Source organism: Melospiza melodia, chromosome 2 (genome assembly GCF_035770615.1).
Source record: "Melospiza melodia melodia isolate bMelMel2 chromosome 2, bMelMel2.pri, whole genome shotgun sequence".
Classification (NCBI taxonomy): Eukaryota; Metazoa; Chordata; class Aves; order Passeriformes; family Passerellidae; genus Melospiza; species Melospiza melodia.
Window position 1 is genome coordinate 6,491,311 of NC_086195.1, and position 25,928 is coordinate 6,517,238.

At 40.6% G+C, this 25,928-nt stretch overlaps 2 protein-coding genes across 2 annotated transcripts; both read left to right on the forward strand.

The window, feature by feature from the left end:
• Positions 1-100: 100 nt before the first annotated feature.
• Positions 101-15,889, forward strand: PWP2 (PWP2 small subunit processome component). Its single transcript, XM_063181621.1, has 21 exons — positions 101-195; positions 307-419; positions 1,172-1,266; positions 1,615-1,714; positions 2,263-2,406; positions 2,807-2,942; positions 3,371-3,591; positions 4,066-4,209; positions 4,926-4,996; positions 5,692-5,828; positions 6,911-7,059; positions 7,659-7,806; positions 8,870-9,020; positions 9,364-9,544; positions 10,480-10,627; positions 11,681-11,789; positions 12,081-12,146; positions 12,295-12,513; positions 13,516-13,666; positions 14,698-14,772; positions 14,922-15,889. Exons 1-21 carry the CDS (start codon positions 178-180, stop codon positions 15,061-15,063), a joined length of 2,718 nt encoding a protein of 905 aa, XP_063037691.1. The 5' UTR covers positions 101-177; the 3' UTR covers positions 15,064-15,889.
• A 730-nt stretch (positions 15,890-16,619) lies between these two features.
• Positions 16,620-24,713, forward strand: GATD3 (glutamine amidotransferase class 1 domain containing 3). Its single transcript, XM_063181630.1, has 7 exons — positions 16,620-16,834; positions 20,127-20,179; positions 20,802-20,915; positions 21,257-21,376; positions 22,547-22,639; positions 22,965-23,121; positions 23,729-24,713. The coding sequence occupies exons 1-7, from the start codon at positions 16,721-16,723 to the stop codon at positions 23,855-23,857; spliced, it is 780 nt and encodes a 259-aa protein (XP_063037700.1). The 5' UTR covers positions 16,620-16,720; the 3' UTR covers positions 23,858-24,713.
• Positions 24,714-25,928: the final 1,215 nt, after the last annotated feature.

A 25,928-nucleotide genomic window follows, 5' to 3' on the forward strand; every position in this document is an offset into this window, starting at 1 on the left:
CCCCACAGTATAATACCGCCCGTGTCTGTCCGTCCCTTTCTCTTTCTCCTCCCTTTCTCCTCCTTTTCTCCTCCCTCTCTCCTCCCAGTCCCTCCCTCTCTGCTCCCTTCCTTCCCTTCCCCTCGTTCCCGCCCCCGGGTGCCGCAGTTCCGCGCCCGCTCCCCACGTGTGGCCGCCATGCGCTTCGCGTACCGGGTGAGCGCGGGCCGGGGGGCAGCCCCCGATCCCCAGCACCATCTCCCCATCACCTTGCCCCGATCCCCATCTCCGCAGCCCCTCTAACGCTGCCCTTTCCTGCCCCCGCAGTTCTCCGGCCTGCTGGGCACCGTGTACCGCCGCGGCAACCTCAGCTTCACCCGCGATGGCAACTCCCTGCTCAGCCCCGTGGGCAACAGGATCTCCCTGTTCGACCTCAAGAAGTGAGAGCGGCGAGGGGCGGGGAGGGCACGCAGGGCGGGGGTTTCGGGGGGAATAAAGCTCTGAGGGTGTTTTGGAGCCCGATCCATGGGGCTGTCCAGGATGCTCGGCCTGCTAAAATATTCTGGAAAGGGTCTGCATTAGCATTAAAAGGTATAAGGCTGCCAATGGAATACCTGTCATGGTGTTGTGCGGGTACACCCGTGTGGAGAATAGCAGAGGAATTATGTAAAGGTGTATTTCAGAGAGAAAAAGAAAAGGGAAGAAATAGATTTGTGTTTGATTTAGTTGTATTGTTTCTTTGTGTGCTTTTGTCTTGTATATAACAAAAATTAGAGCATCAGCAGCATTTCGTGTGTGCCAGAGTTGTGATCGATGCTCCCTGTGCTTGCGTTCCAGTCAGGAACCTGGAATTATAAATCTATTATGCAGAATTACAGACCATCCTGGAGCCTGGAATTATAATTCTGTTATGCAGAATTACAGACCATCCTGGAGCCTGGAATTACAATTCTGTTACGCAGAATTACAGACCATCCTGGGCTGGAAGGATCATCAAGTCCAGCTCCTGGCCGTGCACAGAACAACCCACCTACTTGGTGTTCATGAGATTGTGACAGCTGAACAAAGTTGTCAGGGTTTTACATTAAATTTTGTCTAAGGGCTTACCAAAGGTATCAAACCATATTTCACTGACACTGATGTTCTTCCTGCATTCCTGTCCCCATTTTACTGTGGTGTGTTTTTGTTGCAGTAACAAGTGTGAGACGTTGCCCTTGGCTACACGGCTCAATATTGTGTGCGTGGGGCTCTCTCCAGATGGAAGCCTTGCCATTCTAGTTGATGAAGGTACTTGCACAAAGAGACGTCTGTTTTGTAAAAGAATTCAGTAAAAATGCAGCCTTGAGAGGAGGAAATCTGTATTGTTGGGTGTTCAACCTTAACACAAAATTAGAAGTGGTCTGCTTTAGAAATTGCATTATAATTTTTGGGTGAAGTGTCTTTATTTACAGAACTTTTTTACAGACTTTGTATAGTGTCTCATAATTTGGACTGTATTTTTTAAATTTTAATAATATTAACCACACTGTCTTGAAAAGCTTTCCCCCCTCCTCTTTAAGAAAATAATGTTTTCTATGGTTATGATTTCTTTGGGAGCTCAGTTATTCTCATGATCCTTTCTTTCTGCCCTTACAGAGGGAGCTGCCTTGCTTGTGAGTTTGATTGGGAAATGTGTGATACATCAGTTTTATTTTCACAAGCCAGTTCACAGTGTCAGCTTTTCCCCTGATGGCAAGTAAGTGAAGAGTGCATGCTTTAGAACAAAACAGCAGGAATTGCCCCATAAACTGAAAGTTGTGATTATGAAGACATCCTGACCAGTCTGGGAATGTTTCCTGTTCATGAGTGAGAGGAGATTTTGAGCTGATCAGGGTCACTTTGTAAAATTGAGAGGGGAAGACAAGAAGGAAAGCAAAGCCTTGGAAATAGAATATCCTGGTTTGAGTGTTTGAGCTTTTCCTTCTGTTTTGGGGCTTTGAGAATAAGAATTTCATTATTCAACTGCAGTGATTTTTGCTGAAGGTTTTCTCTTTTATAATGCTTGTATTGGGGGATACTATCAATCTGCAGCTACTTTGGTTTTCCTTCAAAAGCAATCAATTTTTATTGTTTCAGTAGTGCAGGAGCCCCATTATTATTGTATTCATTGTATTGCAATGAATATGCAATACAATGAATACAATAAATGCAAAACATTGCTTCATTGTATTGCAGTCTGTACTGAACAGTTCTTTGCTTTATCAGCTTTGTGTGCAATGATGTCTTTTTTGCCTCCCTTGCCAGGAAATTTGTGGTTACAAAAGACAATCTTGCTTACCTGTACCATGCTCCTGGGAAGAAAAGAGAATTTAATGCATTTGTTCTGGACAAAACCTACTATGGCCCATATGATGAAACAACTTGTATTGACTGGACTGATGATTCCAAGTGAGTTGTTAAACTGAAGTTGTTTACCTGCACATTTTGATATTTCAATACACAATGCATTTCCTTTGAATTATTGTAATAGCTTTAAAAATTCTGTCTTTAATCAAAAAATACAATTAGGCAGACCAGAAAGTATAAAAAATGGGAATCAACAGTGGATTCTTATTTGAAAATGCATAGTAATTCAGAAAAGGAACAGATCTTAGGAATGTGAGCAGGGTTGACCTTTTGAATGTGTTTTAGCCCCTTCTATCTCTGCTACAGTCACCAAGCACAATTTACCACACTTGTTTGTAAAATTAAAGTGGTGACTGGTGGATTTGAGCTCAGAACATTCCCCACCCAGGGAAGAGTTTTGCAGCCCAGTGTTCTGATTTTCTTTTCTATTTTTCTGTTGCAGGTGCTTTGCAGTGGGGAGCAAGGACATGTCAACGTGGGTGTTTGGAGCAGAACGATGGGCAAACCTGATCTACTACTCCCTTGGAGGCCATAAGGATGTCATTGTTGCCTGCTTTTTTGAAGAGAACAGCCTGGATGTATGTATAATCACACAACACACCTGAATTTACAGTAGTGGAAACAGAACCTTATCTATAGGTGACTGTTTGGACAATATCTCAGAATTTAGAAAATACGGAAGTGTCTTTTGATTGCTCTGCCATAATTATGTGTTTAAATTTGTTTACCCAAACCATTATAGATTTAAATGTGAAAAAATGATTTAGTTTAGCTGTGATGCTGACTGGTTATCAAGTTGCCTTTGGTCCTTGCAAAATTTTTCTGGAGGCAGGCAAATAATTCATCAGTTCTCAGGACAAGTAAAACTCCCAGTTCAAAGCACCTTGGAGTCTATCCTGAGAATAGAATGCACACTTGCTAACCCTTCTGCAAGTCCATATTCATATTTTTGCAGAGCACAGAGCATGGATATTGGACAATAATAATTTGTGTGTTTGTATTTCAGCTGTACACAATTAGCCAGGATGCAGCTCTGTGTGTGTGGCAGTGTGACACTGAGCTGGATGGTTTGAAGCCCATGCCCCCTAAAGATGCAGCAAAGGAAAAGAAGGCAGCAGAAGATGATGAAGAGCTGCTTGAAGAGCCCAAGGGTGAAGAAATTCATGGGAAAGCTGATCCAAGTGAAGAAGAGACTAGAAATAAAGTTAAATATTCACGTGTTGCCAAGTAAGTGGTTTTCAGTTATCAAAAATCAAAGTTGTAATGGGGATTTATTTTACTGGGCAGGCTTTTTTTTTCATCTGTTGTAATTATTCAAGGCAGTATAAAACTGTCCAGGATTTAGAAATTTACTGCACATCCCATTTTAAGTAGTTCTGGTAGAACTCCTGTCTATCTTACCTTGATTATATGATGGGCACTACTTGTCACCTCCAGAATAACAAGTGTAATTTTAACTGTATAAGAAATACTGACTCATGGTGTCCTGATGTTTGGAACTCAGAAATTGTAAATGGGATCTTTGCTACAGTACCCTCTCTGAGTCTTGAGGCTTTGGTTTCTTGCCAGAAGGGGTTGGTTGACTTCAGGAGATGACATAAAGGTGGCTCATCCGCCTCTTTGGTGAGCTGCTTGGAGATGCAGCTCTGACAACACCCTGTTCTTCGACATTCACCTTTTCTCTTGTTTCTTGGGTGCCAGGTATTTTTTCAATAAAGAGGGAGATTTTAATAACCTGACAGCTGCAGCCTATCACAAGAAAACACATCTTTTAGTCACTGGCTTTGCCTCTGGAGTCTTTCACCTCCATGAACTTCCAGATTTCAATCTGATCCACTCCTTGAGGTGAGCCGTGGGGTTGTCACTGTATTTGGTTTGGTTTCTGTGGGGGAAGGGAATAGGTTTTTTTGCAGGGGTTTCATGTTTGTTTGATTGAGAACACATCATGTTAAACAGTGAAGGATGAATAAAAAAAGAGCACAAAAACCATAAAACATGACTGTCTGTTTAATACTGCAACTTCTGGAAAGGCAGAACCATAAATTTATGTAATAAATACCATATAATTCCACTCCTTATTCTGGAAAAGTTAGATCTGAATAAGGAAACTTACTCAGGAGTTCCTGGGTTTTGGGTAGACTTCTTTAACACTGTCCGTTTTAATATTTTCAGTTTCTTTGTAGAAAGTATTAGCTGGAAAGTTCTGCATATGGAAAATTATCTGTAAATTGTGTATAAGTTGAGAAATCAAATCGGATTCTTTTCCATAACTGTAAACAATTCCATGTACACAAAAGCCCCTATTTTATTTTCTTAAACTTGGGGAGTTTCACTCTGTTGGCGAGTACGTTTTTGGGATGCAGATACTCTGTCTTCATTCTGAATAAGGAATATTTGATGGTTTGGAGTGGAACAAAGGAATGAACTTATGGTTTTTGATGTTACAGTGGTACAGAAGTTCAGTAAAACAACCAAACAACTTGCTTGAACAGTGTTAGTAAATATTAGACATGAAGTTTTATCACACAAGTTTGTTTATTGGTTAATTCTCTTTACTTCAGTATTTCAGACCAAAGGATAGCTTCTATTTCTATCAACTGCACTGGTGACTGGATTGCCTTTGGATGTTCAGGTTTGTCAGGCTGTTTTTGGTCTGTGTTCATGGGAAAAATAAGGAATGTGCTGGACATGAGGCCCAAATTCCTCTTGATAGTTTTGACTCCAAATGTGAAATAATTGATGGTCTCATATCTGTGCTGTCTAGGTTTAGTAAAACAAATATCACTAATGAGTCCCTCACAGAATTCTGATGATTCAGGAAGGTATTTTACTGATACAGGAAAAAACACTTCCTATATTTTATATAGGAAGACTTTTAATAGAGTTAGGGAGAGCCCAGATCCCTTGTAGTAATTTCTGCCTTTGCCACATGTTGCCCATGGCATTTTACAAACCTGCCTGGATGTTCCAGCATTCCCACTCTGTCCCTAACAGTTTGCTTGAAACCCAAAATTTTATTCTTATATGCAGCCCTGCTGTTCTTTCCAGCTCATTTATCAACTGGTTGATAGCATTGCTGTTGTAGTATTGAAAACATTATTCCATGTAACAGCTTATGGAGGAAATTTTGGGGGAAATTACCTTGAAGTTATAAAAGGAAAAAGCTCATATTAGTACTGAAAGATGCAGAATTCAACCTGTCTGCATTAATCTTTGGTTTGTTTTGGATTGGTTTTTTTTTGACATTGCTTGCCCGTGTGTGTTTTGTGGCCTGCATTTGCAGGGTCACTGTGTTGGTGGCTGTGGTTAATCCTGCTGTGCTTACAGGTCTGGGGCAGCTCCTGGTGTGGGAGTGGCAGAGTGAGTCCTACGTGCTGAAGCAGCAGGGCCATTTCAACAGCATGGTTTCCTTGGCATATTCTCCAGATGGACAGTACATAGTAACTGGAGGGGAGGATGGCAAAGTGAGTGAGGCAATATTGCTGGAATGTGAGCTTTTAATAATGTACTAAGCAGCTTGACTTTCTATTTTATGTAGAAAGTTATGTTACTGTAATTGGTACATATTTTCCTTACTATAAAGTCATATTTTTTTTTCTTCTCTTTCCCTAAATGTTTTGATTTTTCTCTCTAGAGTACATATATTTTGCTTTGTTACTAACTGTGGCTGCAAATTGCATCACTTATGCTTCCTAGTAGATGATTTTTTAATTATTACAGGTCCAGACACCATAAATGCAAAAGTAACTAATTCATCAATGTTAATTTATTTATGGTCCCATGATATCTTGGGATGTATGAACTTCAGCCACTCAACTTCTTACCCTTTAAATAATTGGTTTTTTATATGAAATTGATTTCAAATGATTTATGCAAGTGCAATTCTTTTGTTTAAACATGCCATTCCAGAAGCTTGTTATTTAAAAGAAAAATTAACTTCTCATGGATGACTTGCATTGAAATGATAGGCTGTGTGTACAGGTGCTTTTATTTTAAAAGGTGTTTTGCCACAATGTCTTGGCACATAAATGGGACAACAGTAGTAGCTGATTTCCTGTCAAAACTTTTAAATGGCAGAAAAAGATCTGCCCCACATTCTGCCATTCAGGATGAAAATTGGCCAAAACTGGGAAGTCTCAAACTGCAGAAGGCTAAATGCATAAATTTTTTTGTTCAGGAATAAAAACCAAAACAACTGGAATATCATCTCAAATGTAACTTCTGTAATGGCTTTAGAGTTGGTTTTGAATTTGACACCTATTTTATTTGACAGTATAAGCTTGGAAGCTCAAGATGCTCACCAAGTGTTACTTTCCTTTATTAACTTTGTTTCAACTGTGTTTGTGTCTGTCTCCACTTAGATTTTTATGTTGCAAAAGAGGTTTAATGATAAGCTGTGGCCTCTTGACTGCTATTAGTGGAAGTCTTTCATGCTGTTGCAGAGTTGTATGATTAGATTTTCTTTACTCTGCTGCTGCCTTACCCTTATTTTCTCTCTTTACTGATGATGGCGATTCTAAGAAGCCTTTTCTTGTCTGTCCTGCAGGTGAAAGTGTGGAACACTTCAAGCAGCTTTTGTTTTGTCACCTTTACAGAACACAACAGTGGTGTAACTGCTGTAACTTTCACTTCCACTGGTTATGTTGTCCTGAGTGCTTCCCTGGATGGAACAGTGCGTGCCTTTGATCTGCACAGGTAACTCTGCATGAAAGCTTTCGTGTCTCATTTAGTCCTCAGCTTCCACACTCCCCCCAAAATACAGCAAATTGCTGATTGCTTGTTTGAAGTCTCATAAGGGTGAGCAGCACTGCTTTGCTGGTTTTTGGTTCAGCCTTTGATTTAAATTTAGATAGTTATTAGGAATGCTCTTACTCCATCCAGTTTCTTTGAAGAAAATTGTGGAAGAGCTTTCCTCAAAGAAGCTGGAAATCTAGGAAAATAATTGTCTGGCTTTACTCAAATGAGGAGAAGGCACTTTCCATAGTATAATACAGCTGTGCACAGAACTGGGTGTGTAAACAAGCCCATGTTTCTAAAAAATTGACACATGCTACTTAATAGAAGAAAGCTCCTCTGAGTATTTCTGTCTCCTACTTCTGCAGAGTTTTTCATTTTGAATCTTGTAATCATGTTGAGGCATCACATCTAATTTTATAAAACCAATATTTTTTCTGTACATAGCTTAGAAGTCTTTACAAAACAAACGAACTCCTTTTGTAAATAAACTTGTTAAACACACATTTAAATAAATCTACATAAAATGTTCTCGTAATTTCTTTTCACTTTTTTAACAGGTACCGGAATTTCCGAACCTTTACCTCTCCACGGCCAAGTCAGTTCTCCTGTTTAGCTGTGGACTCCAGTGGTGAGATTGTGGCAGCTGGTTCCCAGGATTCCTTTGAAATATTCATCTGGTCCATGCAGAGTGGGAGGCTGCTGGATGTAAGTCCCAGAGTGTTGGGAGGGCTTGAATTTAACCCTGTGTGGATATGGTGATATTCAGCAACTTTGGGATTAGTCAGGGGGATTTCAATACAACATGAAGTGTTTTGTTATATTTATGTTCAAAAGCTGGAGCTACACTATGTTGCTCTCAGCATTTTTTAAATTTTATTTATTGCATGGAGCTCACCCTGAATTTGTGTGGGAAATAGTTGTTAAAATTTTTGAGTAATGAGCTCTTTCTCGTGATGAACTAACACCAGTGTTGCTGAACTAACACCTGGGCATGAAAGTCTTTCCCTCCTTGTTCAGAGATGTTCTTTTCCACATATTTTCTGCAGGCAATGAAGAAATTGTAGTTGCTGTATTAAGACTGATACAGATTTCATGAAGGGTTTTGGTGGAGCAGAGCCAGGGGCATGATTTTTCAATTATTTTTCAATTCTTAAGCATTCCTGTACATCTTGTACAAGTTGAGGAGCTCAGTGATTCACGTATTTAATTTGGCACAGCCATGGAATACAGATCACTTCAGTAACTCAGGATATACTTGATTGGATCTCCAGAGTTTTGAGCTTAGTTTCTTTCCTTGATATTTTGTTTGAGGAGTAGGAACGCCATGAAATGAAAGTCTCTGTTACTCTTATTCTCAGTTTTTTATTTTTATTTTTATTCTGAAGTGTTATCACCTGCAAGAGTTATTCTCAGAATAATAATATTCTCAGAATAAAGAATTTTCAGAGCAATGACTTGGTTTTTCACAATTGGTCTGATTTGAAAGGAGGGAGGAAATTGGCACACTGCATCCCTAAAGTATGTGCATAGGAGTGGTTGTAGATGCCTATATCGTGGTAGCACTTCAGGGAATTTTTTTATAACTTGTAGAAATAAAAAGTTGAGAATCACTGGTGTGTATCATGCCCTGTGTCCAAAAGTGATCTCAAATGTGTGTGGACAAGTCAGGCATGGTTTATTGGCTGTATCTGGAGTTCACTGAATGCAGACTACACAGATTTCAGTTTCTTTCACCTAATTCCAGGTTATTTTTTTCTTCTCTTTTTAGGTCTTAGCAGGTCATGAGGGTCCCATCAGCAGCTTGTCCTTTAATCCAATGAAGTGTGTTCTAGCCAGTGCCTCTTGGGATAAGACTGTAAAATTATGGGATATGTTGGACAGCTGGAGAACTAAGGAGACATTCATAATAAACTCAGATGGTAATTTTTGTTTCTTTTCTCATCTTTTATCAAATATAAAAGCACTATGTAAAATATGTAACGACACAACGTGTCAAATACAGAGAGACTCATTCATGGAAATGGAAATCAAAGGTTCAGAGACTTCACTCCTGTGCTTGGTTAATAGTGCAATAAATGCTTTAATTCTAGCTCAGCTTTATAATTAACTAAACATTTGTATGTTGTCTACGGGGAAAAAATACAGTCATACTTTTTACTCTTAAACTTTTTCTTATAGCTGAGATAAGATCCTAGGGGGTTTAGGGTTTTTTCTTAGAAAAGCATCTGAGTGCATTTTTAACTGTTAATTAATTCTTTGCAGTTCTTGTTGTTGCCTTCTGCCCCGATGGCAAGGAGCTGGCGGTTGCCGCTTTGAACGGCCAGATAACATTTTGGGACCATGACAATGCAGTGCAGACTGGCTCCATTGAGGGCAGGCACGACCTGCAGATGGGGAGGAAGGAGCTGGATAAAATCACTGCCAAGCAGGCAGCCAAGGGCAAGTACGTGCAGGGGGCTGCAGTGACAAGGGGGTGCCATGCTGGGTCACTTTGGAGTTGTTTTTCCATTTGTTTTCTACACGGAGATTGCAGAGTGCATCTGTTGTTCAGATATTCCTCATTCTGAATGTTAAAAGCCTGCCTGACATGTGGATGCCTCCCTTTTGTAGCTGGCTGTGTTCTCTCACTGCTCAGCATCATTCTGAGCACGTGTTCTTTCTCATCTGTTAGGAGCTTGGGATGCCAACATAATATTAAGCTTCTTAGGCCAAGGTGTTAATTAGCTATGGGTGAGGTTTTTTAGTTGATATCTTTCTTCAGAAATACTAGTGTACAACCATTAGGATGTAGAAACTATTACATTTTTTAAAGAAGGTAGTTAAAGTTTGGGGTTAATTACCTGTTGCTATGCATGTGAAGTAATGTTTAAATGCAAGTTGAATTTGTGTGCTGTCAAAAAGTATCTTAGAGAAATGTTTTATTCTTCTATTCCCCCCCTTTTTTTTCTATATTGCTTCCACTCAAAAAAAATAAAAAAAAGAAAAATAGCCTTTTGGAAAAAAGTTTTAGAAAAAAGCAGTATTTTTTGCTGGTGAGCTCTCAACCATGCTTTTCAAACATGCCATGGCATTGGTTTTTCTGTAGCTCTTCTGACTGTTTTTAGTGTCATGCATGATGTAGTTGAGAGCTCCTTGACTGAGCTGTGACTCAGATTCAGAAGTATGGCAGTATTTCATAAAGATGTTTTAAATTGTCTGTGATTCATAGTAAAGCACCAAATGCTTTGTAGTAAATGTGTGTGTGGAGTACATACCATGTGAATGAAGGTCTCCACTTTTACCATGGAATGGTTATTTTCTGAGTCTTCACACTGTACTCATATCTTTTAGCTCAGATGTGGCAGTGAAATTAAACTGCTTTCTCTTTTTCTTTACCAGATCTTTTACAACTCTGTGCTATTCAGCAGATGGTCAATCTATTCTGGCAGGTGGATTGTCAAAATTTGTCTGTATATATAATGTCAAGGAACAGATTCTTATGAAAAAATTCGAAATTTCATGCAACCATTCTTTAGATGCAATGGAGGTATGTGAGCACAGGAGTCTTTTTTAAATTTCCTCACCCCCACAAGCCTTTGGTTTTGATATAACATCTCATTAAGAGTGATTCATGAATGTTTCTTAAAGAATGGGTTTATTTTTGTGCAGGAGAGGGGGAAGGAAATATTCCTCTTGGAACAGAATGAATTCCTGAAACTCTTTCCAGATTTGTAGTGTGCTTGTGTTGAATGGGCAGAACTCTCAAGCATACTAAGTTAGTTGGCACTAGACTGAAAGTGGAAGTGAAAATTTAAATTACCAACCTTTTGTACGAAGCTAACTCCCCAGGTGTCAGTTTGTGTTAGCAAAAAAATGAAGGATTTTTTTTGTGGACACAGAACAACATCACTGACCTTTATAAACTCTGTTTCTGAATATTGCCAAATGCCAAATTAAATTCCTTCAGAAGTAAAGTGAATTATGAAAAACATCAGAAGGGGAAAAAATTCCAGTAACCCTTTTCACCATCCCCTTAGCAGGAAGGATGATTGTTCATGTCAGGCTGTATCTGACTGTGGTTCCAAGTATTCTTTGTCATAAACTCTGTTTCTGAATATTGCCAAATGCCAAATTAAATTCCTTCAGAAGTAAAGTGAATTATGAAAAACATCAGAAGGGGAAAAAATTCCAGTAACCCTTTTCACCATCCCCTTAGCAGGAAGGATGATTGTTCATGTCAGGCTGTATCTGACTGTGGTTCCAAGTATTCTTTGTCAGCAGCGGTCTGTGAGCTGGTGTAGCTCAACATCTGCCTTCAAAGAAAGTGAACAAGCTGAAACAGAATTCTGGAGGGGATGGGTATTTCGAAATGGGGACCAGGGAGATCCCTAAAATCTCACTGGCAGTGTTCTGGCCACACAGCCCTTGCATTAGCACAGTGGAACCTGCAGGACAGAAAGAGCAGGGCTGCAGCTGAGGAAGCAAACAGTGCATCTCTGGAGCAGAACACAGTTACAATAATGTGAAAGCCAGTCTAAACTGAGCTCTGCTGTTTGAGAAGAGATTCAGTGCAGTGAATGGAACTTGCATGTCTTTCCAGGAGTACTTAGATCGGAGAAAAATGACAGAATTTGGCAGCATGGCTCTGATTGATGAAGGCGGTGGAGGTGACGAAGGTGTTGCCATCCCTCTTCCTGGAGTAAAAAGAGGTATGGCTTTGCTCTCTTTGTTTCTGCTTTTATGTGCACTGGAACCTTTGACACAGGTGAGAAGGGTTTGACTTGTTTAGCTCAGTTTTAACATCAGGATTACAAAATTTGGTCCCACCAATTAAGCTGTAGGATCTCTTGGACATGAACTGTGCCTCCCTTACCCAGCCTTTAATTCTGCCAGGTTTTACCATGCTGCACATTATTTAATGGTAACATCATAATCAGAGTTGATAACTAGACTGTGAACTTGTGATAAATCTGTTAAATCACTCCAGATTTCTCTTTTAGGTGACATGAGCTATCGACACTTTAAACCAGAAATAAGGGTGACTTGTGTGCGATTCTGTCCTACAGGTTAGTACCAACAGTTAATTTAGGATTTTTTTTTTTAATTCCATATAAAATATGTGAAAGAATAGAGTACTGGAGGATTATCATTACTCTTCTGTTCCCATTCTGGAACACCTCTCTTTGTTGTTTATTATTATTATTTCTCTTCTAGGACGAAGCTGGGCAGCCACCACCACAGAAGGTCTCCTGCTCTATTCACTGGACTCTGGGCTCATTTTTGATCCTTTTGAGCTGGATATTGATGTCACACCCAGCAATATCCGCAAAACACTGAGTCAGAAGGAATACACCATGGCTATTGTCATGGCCTTCAAGCTGAATGAAAAGAAATTAATTCAGGAGGTGATAGAGGCTGTCCCTAGCAGTGAAGGTGAGTGGATCTGCCATGAGTCAGGGCTGAGCTAGCTGTAAACAGACATGTGTTAACCAAGTTGAGGTGTAAAGGCAGACTTTTCAGTGTTAATTTATGTTTTAATTTTACCCATCTACTTCATGCTTATTTTGTGACTTCTCAGCATGGAATTTGATCGGGCCTAGAGGTGCAGGCAGAGTTTTTGAATGTCATTTCTTGGAAGCAGCTGGTGTTATGAGGGGCACATCAAGTTTAACCTGAGGCACTTGTGGCACCACATCAGGAGTACTGTGCCTGGTTCTGGGACTGACAGCACAAGGAAAGACGTTGATACTCCAGAACATCTGGTGGAGAGCTTGGAAAATGATTGGAAGGCCAGAGTACAGCTGAGGAGAGGCTGTTTTAATCCACTGTTAACAGGATGATTGTGTGCCTGTTTCTTAAGCAAAATCTGTTTTTGAGAACGGATTATATATAATGAGGTCATTTAGTTATAGATGAGATTATTTTGGATGCTTCTAAATAGTGTTTCTTTGTGCTTGTGCTGTTGCTAACAGCATTCAGACACTTTCTGTGTGGGCAAGTGACTTTGCTGTCTTTTCAAGTATCACTGCCTCTGATTGTTGTGCATAACTGGTTCCACTGACTACAGCAATTTGGGTGAGGTCAGGAGCAGCAACAATAAAGTCTGTTACTTTAGAAAAGAGGAGAAAAGGGTGAAATAAAAATTCTGAAAGAGAGCTGCTGAGGAGAGTACTTGCTAGGAGGAAGAACTTGGAGAAGGGGGAGTTAATTTCTTACTTTTAAACACAGTAGTTTTTGGAAGGTTCAAAGGAGGAACATTAGTCCCCTGAGAGACTGTGGTACTGTACCCTGAAATACAGCACTAAATACCCACCACTTGCCAAAGTGCTGCTTTCTTCTCCCTCCTATGCTTTCCTGTGGTCTCCTTCATGTTATTCCAAATAGTAACTCAACTCTATTGGATGTTTATGGGGTTTTATTTTCCTTTTTGCACAGTTGATGTTGTCTGCTCATCACTGCCAGACCTGTATGTGGAGAAGTTACTGGAGTTCCTGGCCTCTGCTTTTGAGACCTCTTGTCACTTGGAGTTCTATCTTATTTGGGCTCATAAGTTGCTTATGCTGCATGGACAGAAGCTGAAAACAAGGTGAGGTCCTGTGAAAGTCATAATGGTGACAAGGATATTAAAATTAAAAACCTGTCAGTTTAAGGCTTTTACCTAACATTTACTGATACTCCAGATAATGCATGCACTACCATTAGAACACTTCAGTTTTACAAGTTCTGTGCTAATGATAGAAGTTACAGTTTGGACTTGATCTTAAAGGTCTAAAAAGATTTTTAAAAGTGTGTGTGACAGAATTGGAATATGTTACTGGATTTGTGAAGGTACATTGCAAAAGCATTTTTCAAATACAACGGGTAAAACTGCTTGAATTGCTGAGACAATAACTGCACAATTATGTCAAGAGTGATAGCAAGATTTGGCAGTTGTGTTTTTAAACATTTATGCATCTTAAATGTAACTGAAAGGTGATGTGAAGATACTGATTGCATTTTTACAGATCCAGATTGTTATTATAGCTGGTAGTACTCTGCCTTCCTACAGAGTCCTTCAGAACTACATGGGCCTGGTCAGTGAATTCTGTTCAGCCCATCCCTAGTATGGAAGTTTTAGATTTCTAGGAACAAAACCAGGCAAATTTACAAAGTTAAAATGGGCTAAATGAAAGGTAATCTGAGAAGGAGTCCTTCAATTTAAAAAATCAGTGCATTGTGTAAATCTTCCCTTGCTTCAACATGGGTAATAATGTTTTAGTTACTGAAATGACTGGAACAAAATGTCTCCTTTTGTTCCTGCTGAAGTTGAAGAGGACAATTTAAAACAAACTACCTGTTGTTCAGAAAGTCTTGTATCTGAAAGGAACTGTCATTGCTGCAGCAAGCAGAATTAGCTCTTCAAGATGCACTTGGACATTAGAAAAAAATATTTCTCACAATATATTACTTGTATTGAGTGTAATCATTGTGGGCAGAGACCTTTGTTTCTTTAGGATTATCTTTAAAAGCTGGCATTGAAGTTGTGTGCTTGTTAGAATCTTGAGAGTATAGAAATGTTCTAGATTTCCATGTGTACACATGAACTGCACTGCAAATTGCCTGTTCTCTCCATCCAAGGTCAGTGAAGCTGCTCCCTGTGATCCAGTTCCTCCAGAAGAGCATCCAGCGTCACTTTGAAGATGTTTCAAAACTGTAAGTATTGTTACACCTGAAAGTCCAAATCAAACACCTGGAATTATTTGGGGGATGACAGTGTGCTGTTAAAGCTTTTGAAACAGCCTTCTTTTAGAGTTGTTTTTATTTTAGGAGGAAAAACAACATTTTCCTGTTTATTTTTACAGCTGTGAGTGGAACATTTACAACATCAAATACGCCCTGGCCATTTCCCAGCAGCGGGGCATGAAACGTGCAGCAGAGGAGACACCAGGAGATGAAGAAGAGTTGGATTCTGACAGTGATTATCTTATGCAAGAAGCTCATTAGGATAATTTGAGTTCCTGATTACTCCTTGTGAGAGGGAGAAAACCTCAGACTGTATTTTATGCAGTGGTATTCACTGAGAATGAGTGGCCCTCATAGTGGCAGCAATTCCTAACAGTGTGATGGAGTTCCATGTGATGGAGTTTTCATGATGGAAATGTGGGATATGCCATGGATGGCACTTGGCCTCTTTCCTCTACCATTTGGCTGTAAACTTGACAGCTTTGATTTCTTGATTAACTGATTTCTTTTTTTTTAATAATTCTGATTTCAAGTAAGAAAACAAAAAAGTGTTCTTAGGGAAGTTAGAAGTACAACTGGAAGAAGTTTATTCTTCATTAAAAATACCTTGCACATTAAGTATTGTGAATTTTATAGTGCAAGCTTATCCTAGACTGACTCTGAATTTTAAAAAGGATAAAAAAATTCTTGATTGAAAATGTACTGGTCTCAACTTGTTTTAAATGCTGTTTTACTTGGATTTTTTATGTGCATATTTGTGGAACACTGTTTTCTTAGTTCTGTAACCTCCAAGCCTGATGAGATTTCAGTAATGAGGAGAAATGAGGACCTGTAGCAGCAGCTGTTGGAGAAAATTTATGGGGCTTTACAGCTTGTGTTGAGGTTTGCTTGACAGCCTTGAGATACTGTAGTGAAAATTTGTTTGGACATTACCAACTGAATAATGTAACTTAAACTGTAAGAGAATGTGTTACAAATGTCATGGCTTGCTGGATTTTCTTTTAAGTTTTTCTTTTTTTGATGAAAGCCCCTTTGTGTCTTTTTTTAAAATGTTGTTTATTAACACATTAAAACCTGAAACTTTTGATTCTCTCTGTTTTTGTGAATTGATGGGAGAACTGGCTCATAAGAGCGGGTACCTGAATGCAAAGAATTAGGTTTGTCCTTGTAGTACTTTGAAGCCACATGCTGAAAGGGCTTTGTTAATGAAGATACTACAAATATTACCAATGATCCAGAATTTATTTTCTTAGCATATTCTGCTCTCCTGGATTTGTTTTATGGGGCTTTAAATACAAAAGGTAACTGCAATGAGGTCTCCCCTCAGTCTCTTCCAGGCTGAACAGACCAAGTGCTCTCCACATGCCTTCTCCTCAACACCTTCACCATCTTCACTGCCCTCCTCTGGACACTCTCTGATAGTTTAATACCTTTCTATTCAGCCTTTCATTCCCCATTCTGTCTGTATCTCCAGGATTGTCCCATCCCAGGTGCAGAATCCAGCACTTTTCCAATGTTCAACCTCATAGAGATGGTGATTGCCCATCTCTCTGATTTACCAAGGTCTCTCTGCAGGCCCTCCATGCCCTCCAAGGACCCAACAACTCCTCCCAACTTTGCACCGTTTGCCAACTTGTTTATTTGTCCCCTGTAACTTCCTCACCGTTATCTTTTCACCCTCAGTCCCCTTCCCACCGCTGCCATTCCCGATAAATGAGGGCCGGGAAGGGAACAGGCGGCTCCCGGCCCTGAGGCGGCCCCTCCCCGCCGCCAGGGGGCGCCGCCGCCGGTGTCGCCAAGGGCGCAGCGGCCTCCGGGCGCGTCTATCCCGGTTCCCGTGGGCCTCGCTCGCTCCCCTTCCCGTCTCCTCCGCTCCCGTTCCCCGGCTCCTCCGCCGCCGCTGCCCCTGCCCTCAGCCATGCTGAGCTCCCGAGGCCCGGCCCTGTGCACGGCGCTGCAGCGAGCAGTGCCCGGCGGCCTCGCTTCCTTCCACTCCTCCGCTCGGCGCTGCCGCCCAGCCCGCGTCGCTGTGGTGAGTAATGGAGGAGCGCGGGGGCCGGGGCAGCGCTGAGGAGAAGCGTTTGTCTGTCTGTCTGTCTGTCTGTCTGTTTGTTGTTTGTTTGTTTTTCCACTGTCTGGCTCTCCACAGCCACCCTCGGCCCTGCAGCCGGGGTCGCTCCGGCAGTGGGGCCGGTGCAGGGGAGGGCTCGGCGGGGCGGCGGCCTGGGATAGCCTCGCCTGGTGGCTGCGACCGCTGGAAACCCTGGAGAGACGCTGAATTTGAGAAGAAAAGGCTGCTTGCAGTTCAGAAACTTGGAGGGAACCAGACCAGGAGTGGGAAACATGTAAAAATTGGCGTGTGTATAGTTGTTGGCCTGGAGCTGATTTAGGAAGAACCACAGAATGCCAGGATGGGTCAGGCTGGGAGGGAGCACGGTGGCCACCAGGGCCAGCCCAGAGCACTGGCGCAGGGTTGTATCCAGACAGTTTTGGAATATGTTCAGTGAGGGACACTCCATAGCCTTCTTGTTGTGAAAAATGCCAATCACTTCTTTTTAAAATTTTAAAAGTTTAATTGTAATAAAATGGTTATAAAAATAGTAATATAATTACAGTCATAAAAATGTGGACAATTAGGATTTAGAACAATACGAGACAATAAAAACAAAGAGTTATGAACAGTCTAGGTACCTTTTTCTGTACCCGATAAAATAAGCCCGAAGAAGGATACATGTTAACAGAGGATTAACCCTTAAAAAACAGCCTGTTGCACCGGTTGCATATTCATACACCTCACACATGATGCATAAATTCCATTCAAACACAGGATTCTGTCTGGTCAGTGTCAGCTTCTTCCTCTGAATCCGAGCGGCATCTCAGGGCTGAGGGAGGCAGGAAGAAGTTTCGTTTCTCCTGATAATGGAGCAATAAATTCTTTTTCTCTGAAAGATTTGGGTGTCCTGTGGCTGCTATCTCACTGCAAGTCCTTTCTTTAAAAAAAGTATCTTACGTGGCATAGTTTCTATTTTAACCTTATGTTATAACCTAAAACCATATTTAGCACGCTACTTAAGAAAATTAATACAGCATAACTTTCTAACATAGCGCACATAATATTCATTTTAATATTTGCGAAAAGCCAATCATAAACTACACATTTTTCACACTTGTCCCAGTGCTCAGTCACTGCACAGGAAAGAAATTCTTCCTCATGTTCAGGTGGAACTTTGCATTACTTTATGCCCATTCCTCTTGTCCCATTGCTGGGCACCTCCAAGCAGTGCCTGACCCATCCTCTGACACCCCCATTTAGATATTTGTACACATTAATGAAGTCTCATCATCTCTTCTTGAAGCTGAACAGCTCCCTCAGCCTTTCCTTGCAAGAGAGATCCCTCACTCATCCTCACTGCCCTCCACTGAACCCACTCCAGGAGCTCCATGAATCCTTTGTACTGAGGAACCCAGGAGGATTTTACTTGAAATAGTTTATAATGTTACTGGGTGAGGTGCTGGCAGTGAATGTATTTAAACTGGGTTATGGTTTTTGGCAGGAAGGGGGTAAAACATTGCAGACCCAGAAGAAAGCAAGGAGGAGGCTACAGATTGCTCAGGAAAAATCCAGGCTGTAGATGGTGTCACAAATGGATACACAGTTTTGGAGCTCAGTGGACAGTCTTTGAAGCTTGAGCTTTGCATAGTCTAGACAGCATTAAACATAACAGAATAAGAAGGCACTGCCTGCATGAAGAAATCTGTTTTGGGGCAGAACTGGTTTGGGAAAGGGCAGAATGGTGGTCCAAATGGCTAAAAAATAACCCAACAGCAATGCTGTCATTTTAGCAAGTCACAGCTTTTTAAATAGACCTGGGAAAACAAATGTGATTTTTGACATTAGTGATGTAAAATTTTTGACTGTGGTAGAAACCAGATCTATTATCAAGCAGGTACTGAAATAACAGAAGAGTTTATATTTAGAAGAGTTTACAATAATAATGTTACAGTATTTTGGTTTCACTGAGTTTCAAAAACATTTTAGAAGTGTTGCTCACAGAGCATCACCCTAGCACAGTTGCTTGTCTCTTTATTCAGTCTAAATTAAATGAAAGATGAGAAAAAAAGTTACAAAGCAAAAGGCAACTCTTAAGTATCAGAACAGGATTTACGTGGACAGAAGAACATTCAGGTGTCTTGCTCATTTGGTGTGAAGTGATGGTGATATTTGGTGAGAACAGACACCTGGGTATTGTGACCAGAAAGTCCCTTCAAGTCTAACACTACTAGATAAGACTTTTTCAGTTGTGAGTTTCCTTTCAGTTGTGAGTTTCTGTTCATGTGTCTGTGTTTAAAAACTCTCAAGTGTCAAAAAAAAAAACCAAAAAAACAAAAAAACTGAAGGAAAACCAGGAAGGAAGAGATTAAAGTTAAAAAAAAAAATTAATAAAAAGAGAAAGGAAAATTGACTTCCTAACAGGATTTTTTCCTTTCAGAACAAAGAGCCAAACAAAAAACCCCAAAAGAGTTCACCTATATACTTTCAGGATTTAGATAAACCTTTGGATTTTTTTTGTTTCGTTTCATTCTTACAATGGCTTTTGGGAAAAAAAAAAAAAGTTTTTTATCCTTCTACTTTGTTAGATTCTCCACCAACACAAGGGTAGCTCGCTGCTTTGTGCTTTTTATTATCTGGTGTGTATAAACAAATTAAAAGTATTATTTCCACATAGTTAAAGACAAGTATGGCTAATATGGCATAACTGTATTACTGCATTAAAAGTGATTTAGCTGTTGATCTCTGATGCAGATGCTCAGGTAAAAGACAGCAGCAGGTAAAGTAGTTTATTTTAGGTGCCCCCTCAAAGTGCATTTCTGTCCCTCTTCTGGTGGATGTGCACCTGGATGAGGAAGTGTTTCACATGGATGTGTACACTACATAAGAAAGATAAATGACACTCAGAACAACCCACTGTGTGCCCAATAAAAACATTCCTAAGGGCAACATACCAGTCTATTAAAAGTGGTATAAATGTATCAGCCAGGAAATAAAGGGTGGTTATTTCTGAGCCCTGTGATGGGTTGCTATAAATAGGAAATGCCATTTCTGCAGTCTGCCAGGTGGTGACACCAGTGCTAATAGCGTGGTGTTCACTGGCATTGTAAAAGCTTGCTTTTAAATTGTTGTTAACTATTTTTTAAAATCTTACCTTGTGAAAGATCCTGTGGGGAGTTTTGTGTCACCTGTTAATGTCTCACTAATTTCTCTGTTGTTTCTCACAATACTCTGTTGATTTCTCACTAAATCCTCTGTTAATTTCTCGCTGCAGGTCCTGTCTGGCTGTGGTGTCTATGATGGCACAGAAATCCACGAGGCATCAGCGTAAGTCGCATTTTGGGAGTCTGGGCTCCACAAAAGTGTCCATTACATTGCAGCAGTTTGTTTAATTTAGCTTTGCTGTCTCTGGCTGTCAGAATTACCCTGAGAGATGAATGATGAAGCTTTCTCACGTTTTTGTCACAGCCTAATTGTGAGCTCAGGCTGCATTCTTGTAGAACTCAGTGATTGTCCAAAGATGCAGCACCGTGCACATGATGCCAGAACAATGAGTCTGAGAGAGACTCTCTTCAGAAACAGGAATTCAGAGTTTCAGATTCAATCTCAAGAGGGTCAAATACAGACTTAATTTTAGAACAACTTGAGTTTCTGTTCCTAGGGCTGAATCTAACAGCAGAATTGTTAATGCTTAAATGGAATTAACTCTTACTGTGAATTAATAAGAGATGTGTCACCTAGACCTAGATTAAATGTTAGTGGCTATGTTAATTTGGAGAAAGGAAGCTTTTGTTGTTCTTGGTTGCCTGCTTTGGTAGGATGTGTATTTTTTCTCATCATTTCAAATTCAAATTCCGCCACCAGTTGGTGGAATATTTGTAGCAGGTTTAGGGGTCAGATAAAGCCTTTCCCTTGAAGTTTTCTGCCTGTTGTATCTCCATGTTTGCAGTATCCTGGTTCACCTGAGCCGTGGGGGAGCTGAGGTTCAGATGTATGCTCCAGATGTCCCTCAGATGCATGTCATTGACCACAGCAAAGGGCAGCCAGCTGAAGCTGAGTCAAGGTAGGTCTGGGATGTGTTAGGCTTTCTTCAGATGCAGCAGCCTGTAATGGCTCTTGTAGCACTTGGCTGAATGCCTTCAGTAGCTTTGTGCCAGCTGTGGTGGTTTTCTTGGAGAGGAGGTGTTACATGAGTGTTCTGGACCTGATTACATACAGTCTGTCAGTGCCTGTGTTTCCCAGCAGTAGCATTTCAGAACCTTCAATAGCTTCAGTTACTAAATACCCAAAGCAGTTCTTGCTTCCTCCCTTCCTCACCCTCCTCTTCCTCTGCAAAACTTTATTTACTCCGTTCTGTGTGCAAATGCTGAATTAATCACATTGTTTTATTTCTGGTTCTTCAAGGAATGTTTTAGTGGAATCTGCCAGAATTGCTCGTGGTAAAATCACAAGCCTGGCTAAGCTCACTACAGCAGACCACGATGCTGTGATATTCCCTGGTGGATTTGGAGCTGCCAAAAACTTGTGAGTGCCAACTAAACATCAGATTCCTCAACTAAATATTCATAATTAACTATGCATCATCAACCTGGCAAAGAGAGGGCTTTGGGGTTGTCCAATTGCAGCCTTTCAGTACCTGAAGAAAACGTGCAGAAAAGATGGAAAGAGACTTTTTACAAGGGTCTGGTGTGATGGTACAAGGGGCAATTGCTTCAAACTGAAAGAGAGTAGGTTTAGATGAGACACTAAGCAGCAGCTGCTTGCTGTGAGGATGGTGAGGCACTGGAACAGGTTGTCCAGAGAAGCTGTGGATGTCCCATGCCTGGCAGTGTTCAAAGCCAGGTTGGATGGAGCTTGGAGCAACCTGGCCTAGAGGGACTTGTCCCTGGTTATGGCAGAGGGGTTGGAATGAGATGATCTTTAAGGTCCCTTCCAGCACAAACTATTCTCTCATTCTGTGAACTAAGATTCACACAATAAAATCCATAAATGGCCTTATTTACTACATATGTAACTCCTAATTAATAAGGATAACTCCTCTCAAAGTCTTCTCATTGCCTTGTTTTAAATTCTCTGAACAATGGTGATGAGAACTGAAGAGTTCAGATAATGCATAAGAAGTTCTTTTTCCTCCCCCTAGCGGTGTCTCTTTTTGCATCTGAGGGAAGTGAAGGTACAACTTTAATGGTTTCAGGTGCTTGTGGTGTTATTATTCTGTTTCTTCCTCTCTGCCCACCAAAAAGTCCCCTCTTGCATTATAATTATAAAACAACAGCAGACTCAGAAAAAAAAAGGAAACAAAAAGTGATAGCCATGTGTAATACTGCTTATCTTGATCTTGTGATGGGTTTTTGTTGGCTTGGAGAAATGTGAGTGTTACTTCCCTTTTCTTCTTACATATTTTTCTTCTTTGAAAAGATTGCTGTACAACTTCTTAGTAATCCTAGAAAGCTGATTTGATGATTCTCATTTTAAGATATTTTTATTAAGTAAGGGGCTTTCTGGCAGACCAAAACCTTAGAAAAAAGCCATTTTGGTTGAAGCATTAGTGGTCATCTAGGGAGTGTTTTTAACCAGTTTTTTAGTAGCTGTTAAGTTAGGTATGACCCTTTGGAGCCAGTTTCACAGCAGACAGGCAAATACCTCTGTTTGTAGGTTTAAACTGAGCTTTGTGTAAGTTTCTTGTTGTGACAGATCTACCTTTGCTGTTGATGGGAAGGATTGCAAGGTGAACAGAGAAGTTGAGCGAGTCCTGAAAGACTTCCACAAGGCAGGCAAACCTATTGGGTATGTATGTGAGTTGGGTGGCATTTGTTTCAAAGTGTGAGCATTTCAACAGCCTGTGTCTTGTTGAAATGTGCAGCTGTTGCTGTTAGAACTGGGAAAATTATCTTCTGTTTTGTATCATTTGCAGCCTATTTTTTATATTTGTTTTTCAAGATTTGTGTATGTTGGTGTTTGTCAAAGGAGAAGCTGGGGAAATGCTGAAAGGAAGTTGCCTTGTGATGTTTCTCAGATTTTCAAAGCTGTGTCCATTTGAATCATGTCAGTTGTGGGCAAGTTCTGGACTAGTGGTGTTGTAGAATTGCTCTTACAGTTCCTTCTGTTGCAGCCTGTGCTGCATTTCCCCAGTGCTGGCAGCAAAGGTGCTCTCTGGTGCTGAGGTAACTGTGGGCCACGAAGAAGAGGAAGGGGGCAAGTGGCCTTATGCTGGGACTGCAGGAGCCATCAAAGAGCTGGGAGCAAAGCACTGTGTGAAAGAAGTAACCATATCCTTTCCTGGTAACTTCCATGTTGGGAGACAGCTCAGAAATGTGGCTTTAAAGGAGTGAACACATGTAAAATCTGTGCTTTTCCACATAGATTTTCATGGGCATGTGCAGTGGGTAGCAGATAGCAGTGGTGCAGTGCAGGATTAGAAGCTCTTCTGTACACAGCTGTGTAGCTGCTGCTGTGTAGGTATACAACTGGGAGTCAGAAGCTGTTCTCAGTCAGCTCCCTTAGGCACACAGTAATACACCAAGTGCTGAATGAATTTGCACATAAAACCGGTGTGGGTTACAGCTGGTCACTTCTCTTTGAGATTTTTATTTTCCTGAAGTTTAATGCTGCAGACTCTACTTAGAGACATTTGACTACCATCAGTGAATTTTGTAGGTTTTCTTGTGTTTCTGGGTGTTTCCACAGGTTTCTCATGCAGCATTTGTTTTTCTGGCAAAAAATACCTTGTCATAACTTGGATTATAGGTTGCAGCTGTCTTTACAGCTGGATTGTATACCAGATTTGGAGGAAGTTTTATAGGATAGTGGAACTGTGAAGTTTTCATTTTGCAGGCAGCATCTCCAAGTGCTGTGTTTTCCTTAACTCCTGTTTACGAAGCTCACGTGGATGCAAAAAATAAGGTGGTGACCACCCCAGCATTTATGTGTGAAACAGCATTACACCATATCTTTGATGGCATTGGGGCAATGGTGAAGAATGTGCTAAAGTTAACTGGCAAATAAAAGCAGAAATGTTTTAATTTAGGATGTGGTATCAAACATATGGACCAATGGAGACCTTTGCACCTGCTTGTCCTGCTCACGCTGTAGTGAATGCTGAGACAAAGCTGACTGATTCCCAGCTGCAGGATTTTCCATGCCTTTTTGAGAGAGGGGCATTGCAGAGCACAAGGAGCCTGGCCTGAGACACAGAGGATTTTCTTGAGCTTTTCCATCTGGAGAGAGCTGACTGGATGTGTTCTGAAACAAAAGTCTTCCCAACACACCAATGTCAAACCAGTTCTAAGGGGGGAAAAAGAGACTCAAGGCCCTTTTAGAAGCTGAGGGCAGATGTATTGTAGGGGTTTGGCACATGGCAGCATATCTAGTGGATGAAGAATGGGAGTAGAGGAATGAATGCATGGTTCAAGGTGTCTAAGGTCAGGCCTGTGTCTGGGAAGTAACAGCCAGGGTCATCTGTTGGGGGAAAAGACATCTTCCACATCTGATTTAACTCAGTATTAATGAAAAGATTTTGTTTCCATTTCAAAGAATCCCACTTTCACAAAGTCATTCTGAACACCAATCAGCAGCAGGACACAACTGCCACAACAGCAGCACTTTGAAAAACTCATCCATTGGCCCATTATACTTTTAAAAGGTCTTGAAATGAAGAAGAAAATAAAATAATATCCGCTGACATGACGCACAACTCTAAGGACAGCACCCTGGTTAAAGCAGTTGTATGACAAGTAGTGAATGGAAAAAACAATCTCAAATAATCCTAACTTCCTCTGCTTTAGGGCAATAAAACTTCTCCAAAGAAGTATTATTGAATGTCTGGAATAATGATATATAAATAAATTAATTTCTGCCTTTATCTTATCCTTGTCCTTTCACTTTTGTTTGGGAGCTACCTTTGATAACTTTCACTGGTCGGGACATTTTAGCAGTTCTGCTTTTCAGTTCACAACTTTTGTATATTTTTTCCATATAGAATACAGCAGAATCTTTTCCACCTCTTCCAAGTTTTTTATTACCTTTCTATTGAGCAGGACACAGCATTTCTCAAATTCAGACAAACAAAAAAGCAAAATGACATCCCTTACCCTGGATTACAGTTTCTCTTCCATGACAGACTTGCTGAAGTGAACCCATATTTTCAAGGGAGAATTGTATGTTTCATAAATGAATCTACGAGACTTAGACTGAGTTGGTCTATGGCAAATGCCATTTATGGCTGAACACTTGCCAGGGGTGTGGGGTGACATTTTTTTATTGGGGTGAGTGAAGAGAAACCTTGAGTGTTAGTGTTGGGCATGCTCAACTTGCTCATTCAGGGTTCAGGAAATAAGCATTTTTGCTTCTGAGTCCTCCTAATGATTAATTTTTTGTCACTAAAAGAAAAAAAAATCACATCTGGACTTAGAAGATTTGGATTTGTACTTCAGTGCTGGCACTGTTTTCTTGGGGATTTCAGAGATTGCCTGAGCAGATCACCAATTCCAGTGAGGTTGCAAAGGAATCATACCCAGACACCAAGTCATTGTGGACGTAGATATGGTTCATAAAGTGGATTTTGGACATTTCTCTGAAATCTTTTTTGCTTAGCATCAGATTCTTCATGAAATTTTCAGTATCAAGTTGGTAAGAAACAGAATTTTTAATTCAGTGCAAAAACACTCCTTCATGAGCTTTGCTTGTACAAAGTGGATATTTTTAGGATCAATTTTAGTGGATATTTTAGGATCAATATGGAGAAGCTTAGCAGAGGACAGGAGGTCATTGCTCATATAAAATGCAATAACATTTTAAAGTGCATGTGTTTCCCACATCTGCAGGAGGTTTAGAATAAACTTGATAACAGAATAAATATCACACAACAGAAATGGTATTGAAATCCCCAGGGTGGAAGGAAGAGCAGCTGTTGTGCCTGTGTTAACATCACCTCCTGCTGCAAGAACTCAGCTCTGGGTTCAACCTTCCCATGAACTCCCCACCACAGCAGGACTGAGGGCTGCTGGAATTCAGGGTTTCTCATATCTACAGTTCCTGGTAAGTGAAGCTGTGGTGGCACAAAGCTTCCTTAGATGCT

Coding starts and splice junctions, on each gene's coding strand:
- PWP2 (XM_063181621.1), top strand. Junction 2,407..2,806: donor GACTGGACTGATGATTCCAA/GTGAGTTGTTAA, acceptor TTTCTGTTGCAG/GTGCTTTGCAGTGGGGAGCA. Junction 3,592..4,065: donor AAATATTCACGTGTTGCCAA/GTAAGTGGTTTT, acceptor CTTGGGTGCCAG/GTATTTTTTCAATAAAGAGG.
- GATD3 (XM_063181630.1), top strand. CDS start 16,721: ATGCTGAGCTCCCGAGGCCCGGCCCTGTGCACGGCGCTGCAGCGAGCA. Junction 20,180..20,801: donor GAAATCCACGAGGCATCAGC/GTAAGTCGCATT, acceptor CCATGTTTGCAG/TATCCTGGTTCACCTGAGCC. Junction 20,916..21,256: donor CCAGCTGAAGCTGAGTCAAG/GTAGGTCTGGGA, acceptor TGGTTCTTCAAG/GAATGTTTTAGTGGAATCTG.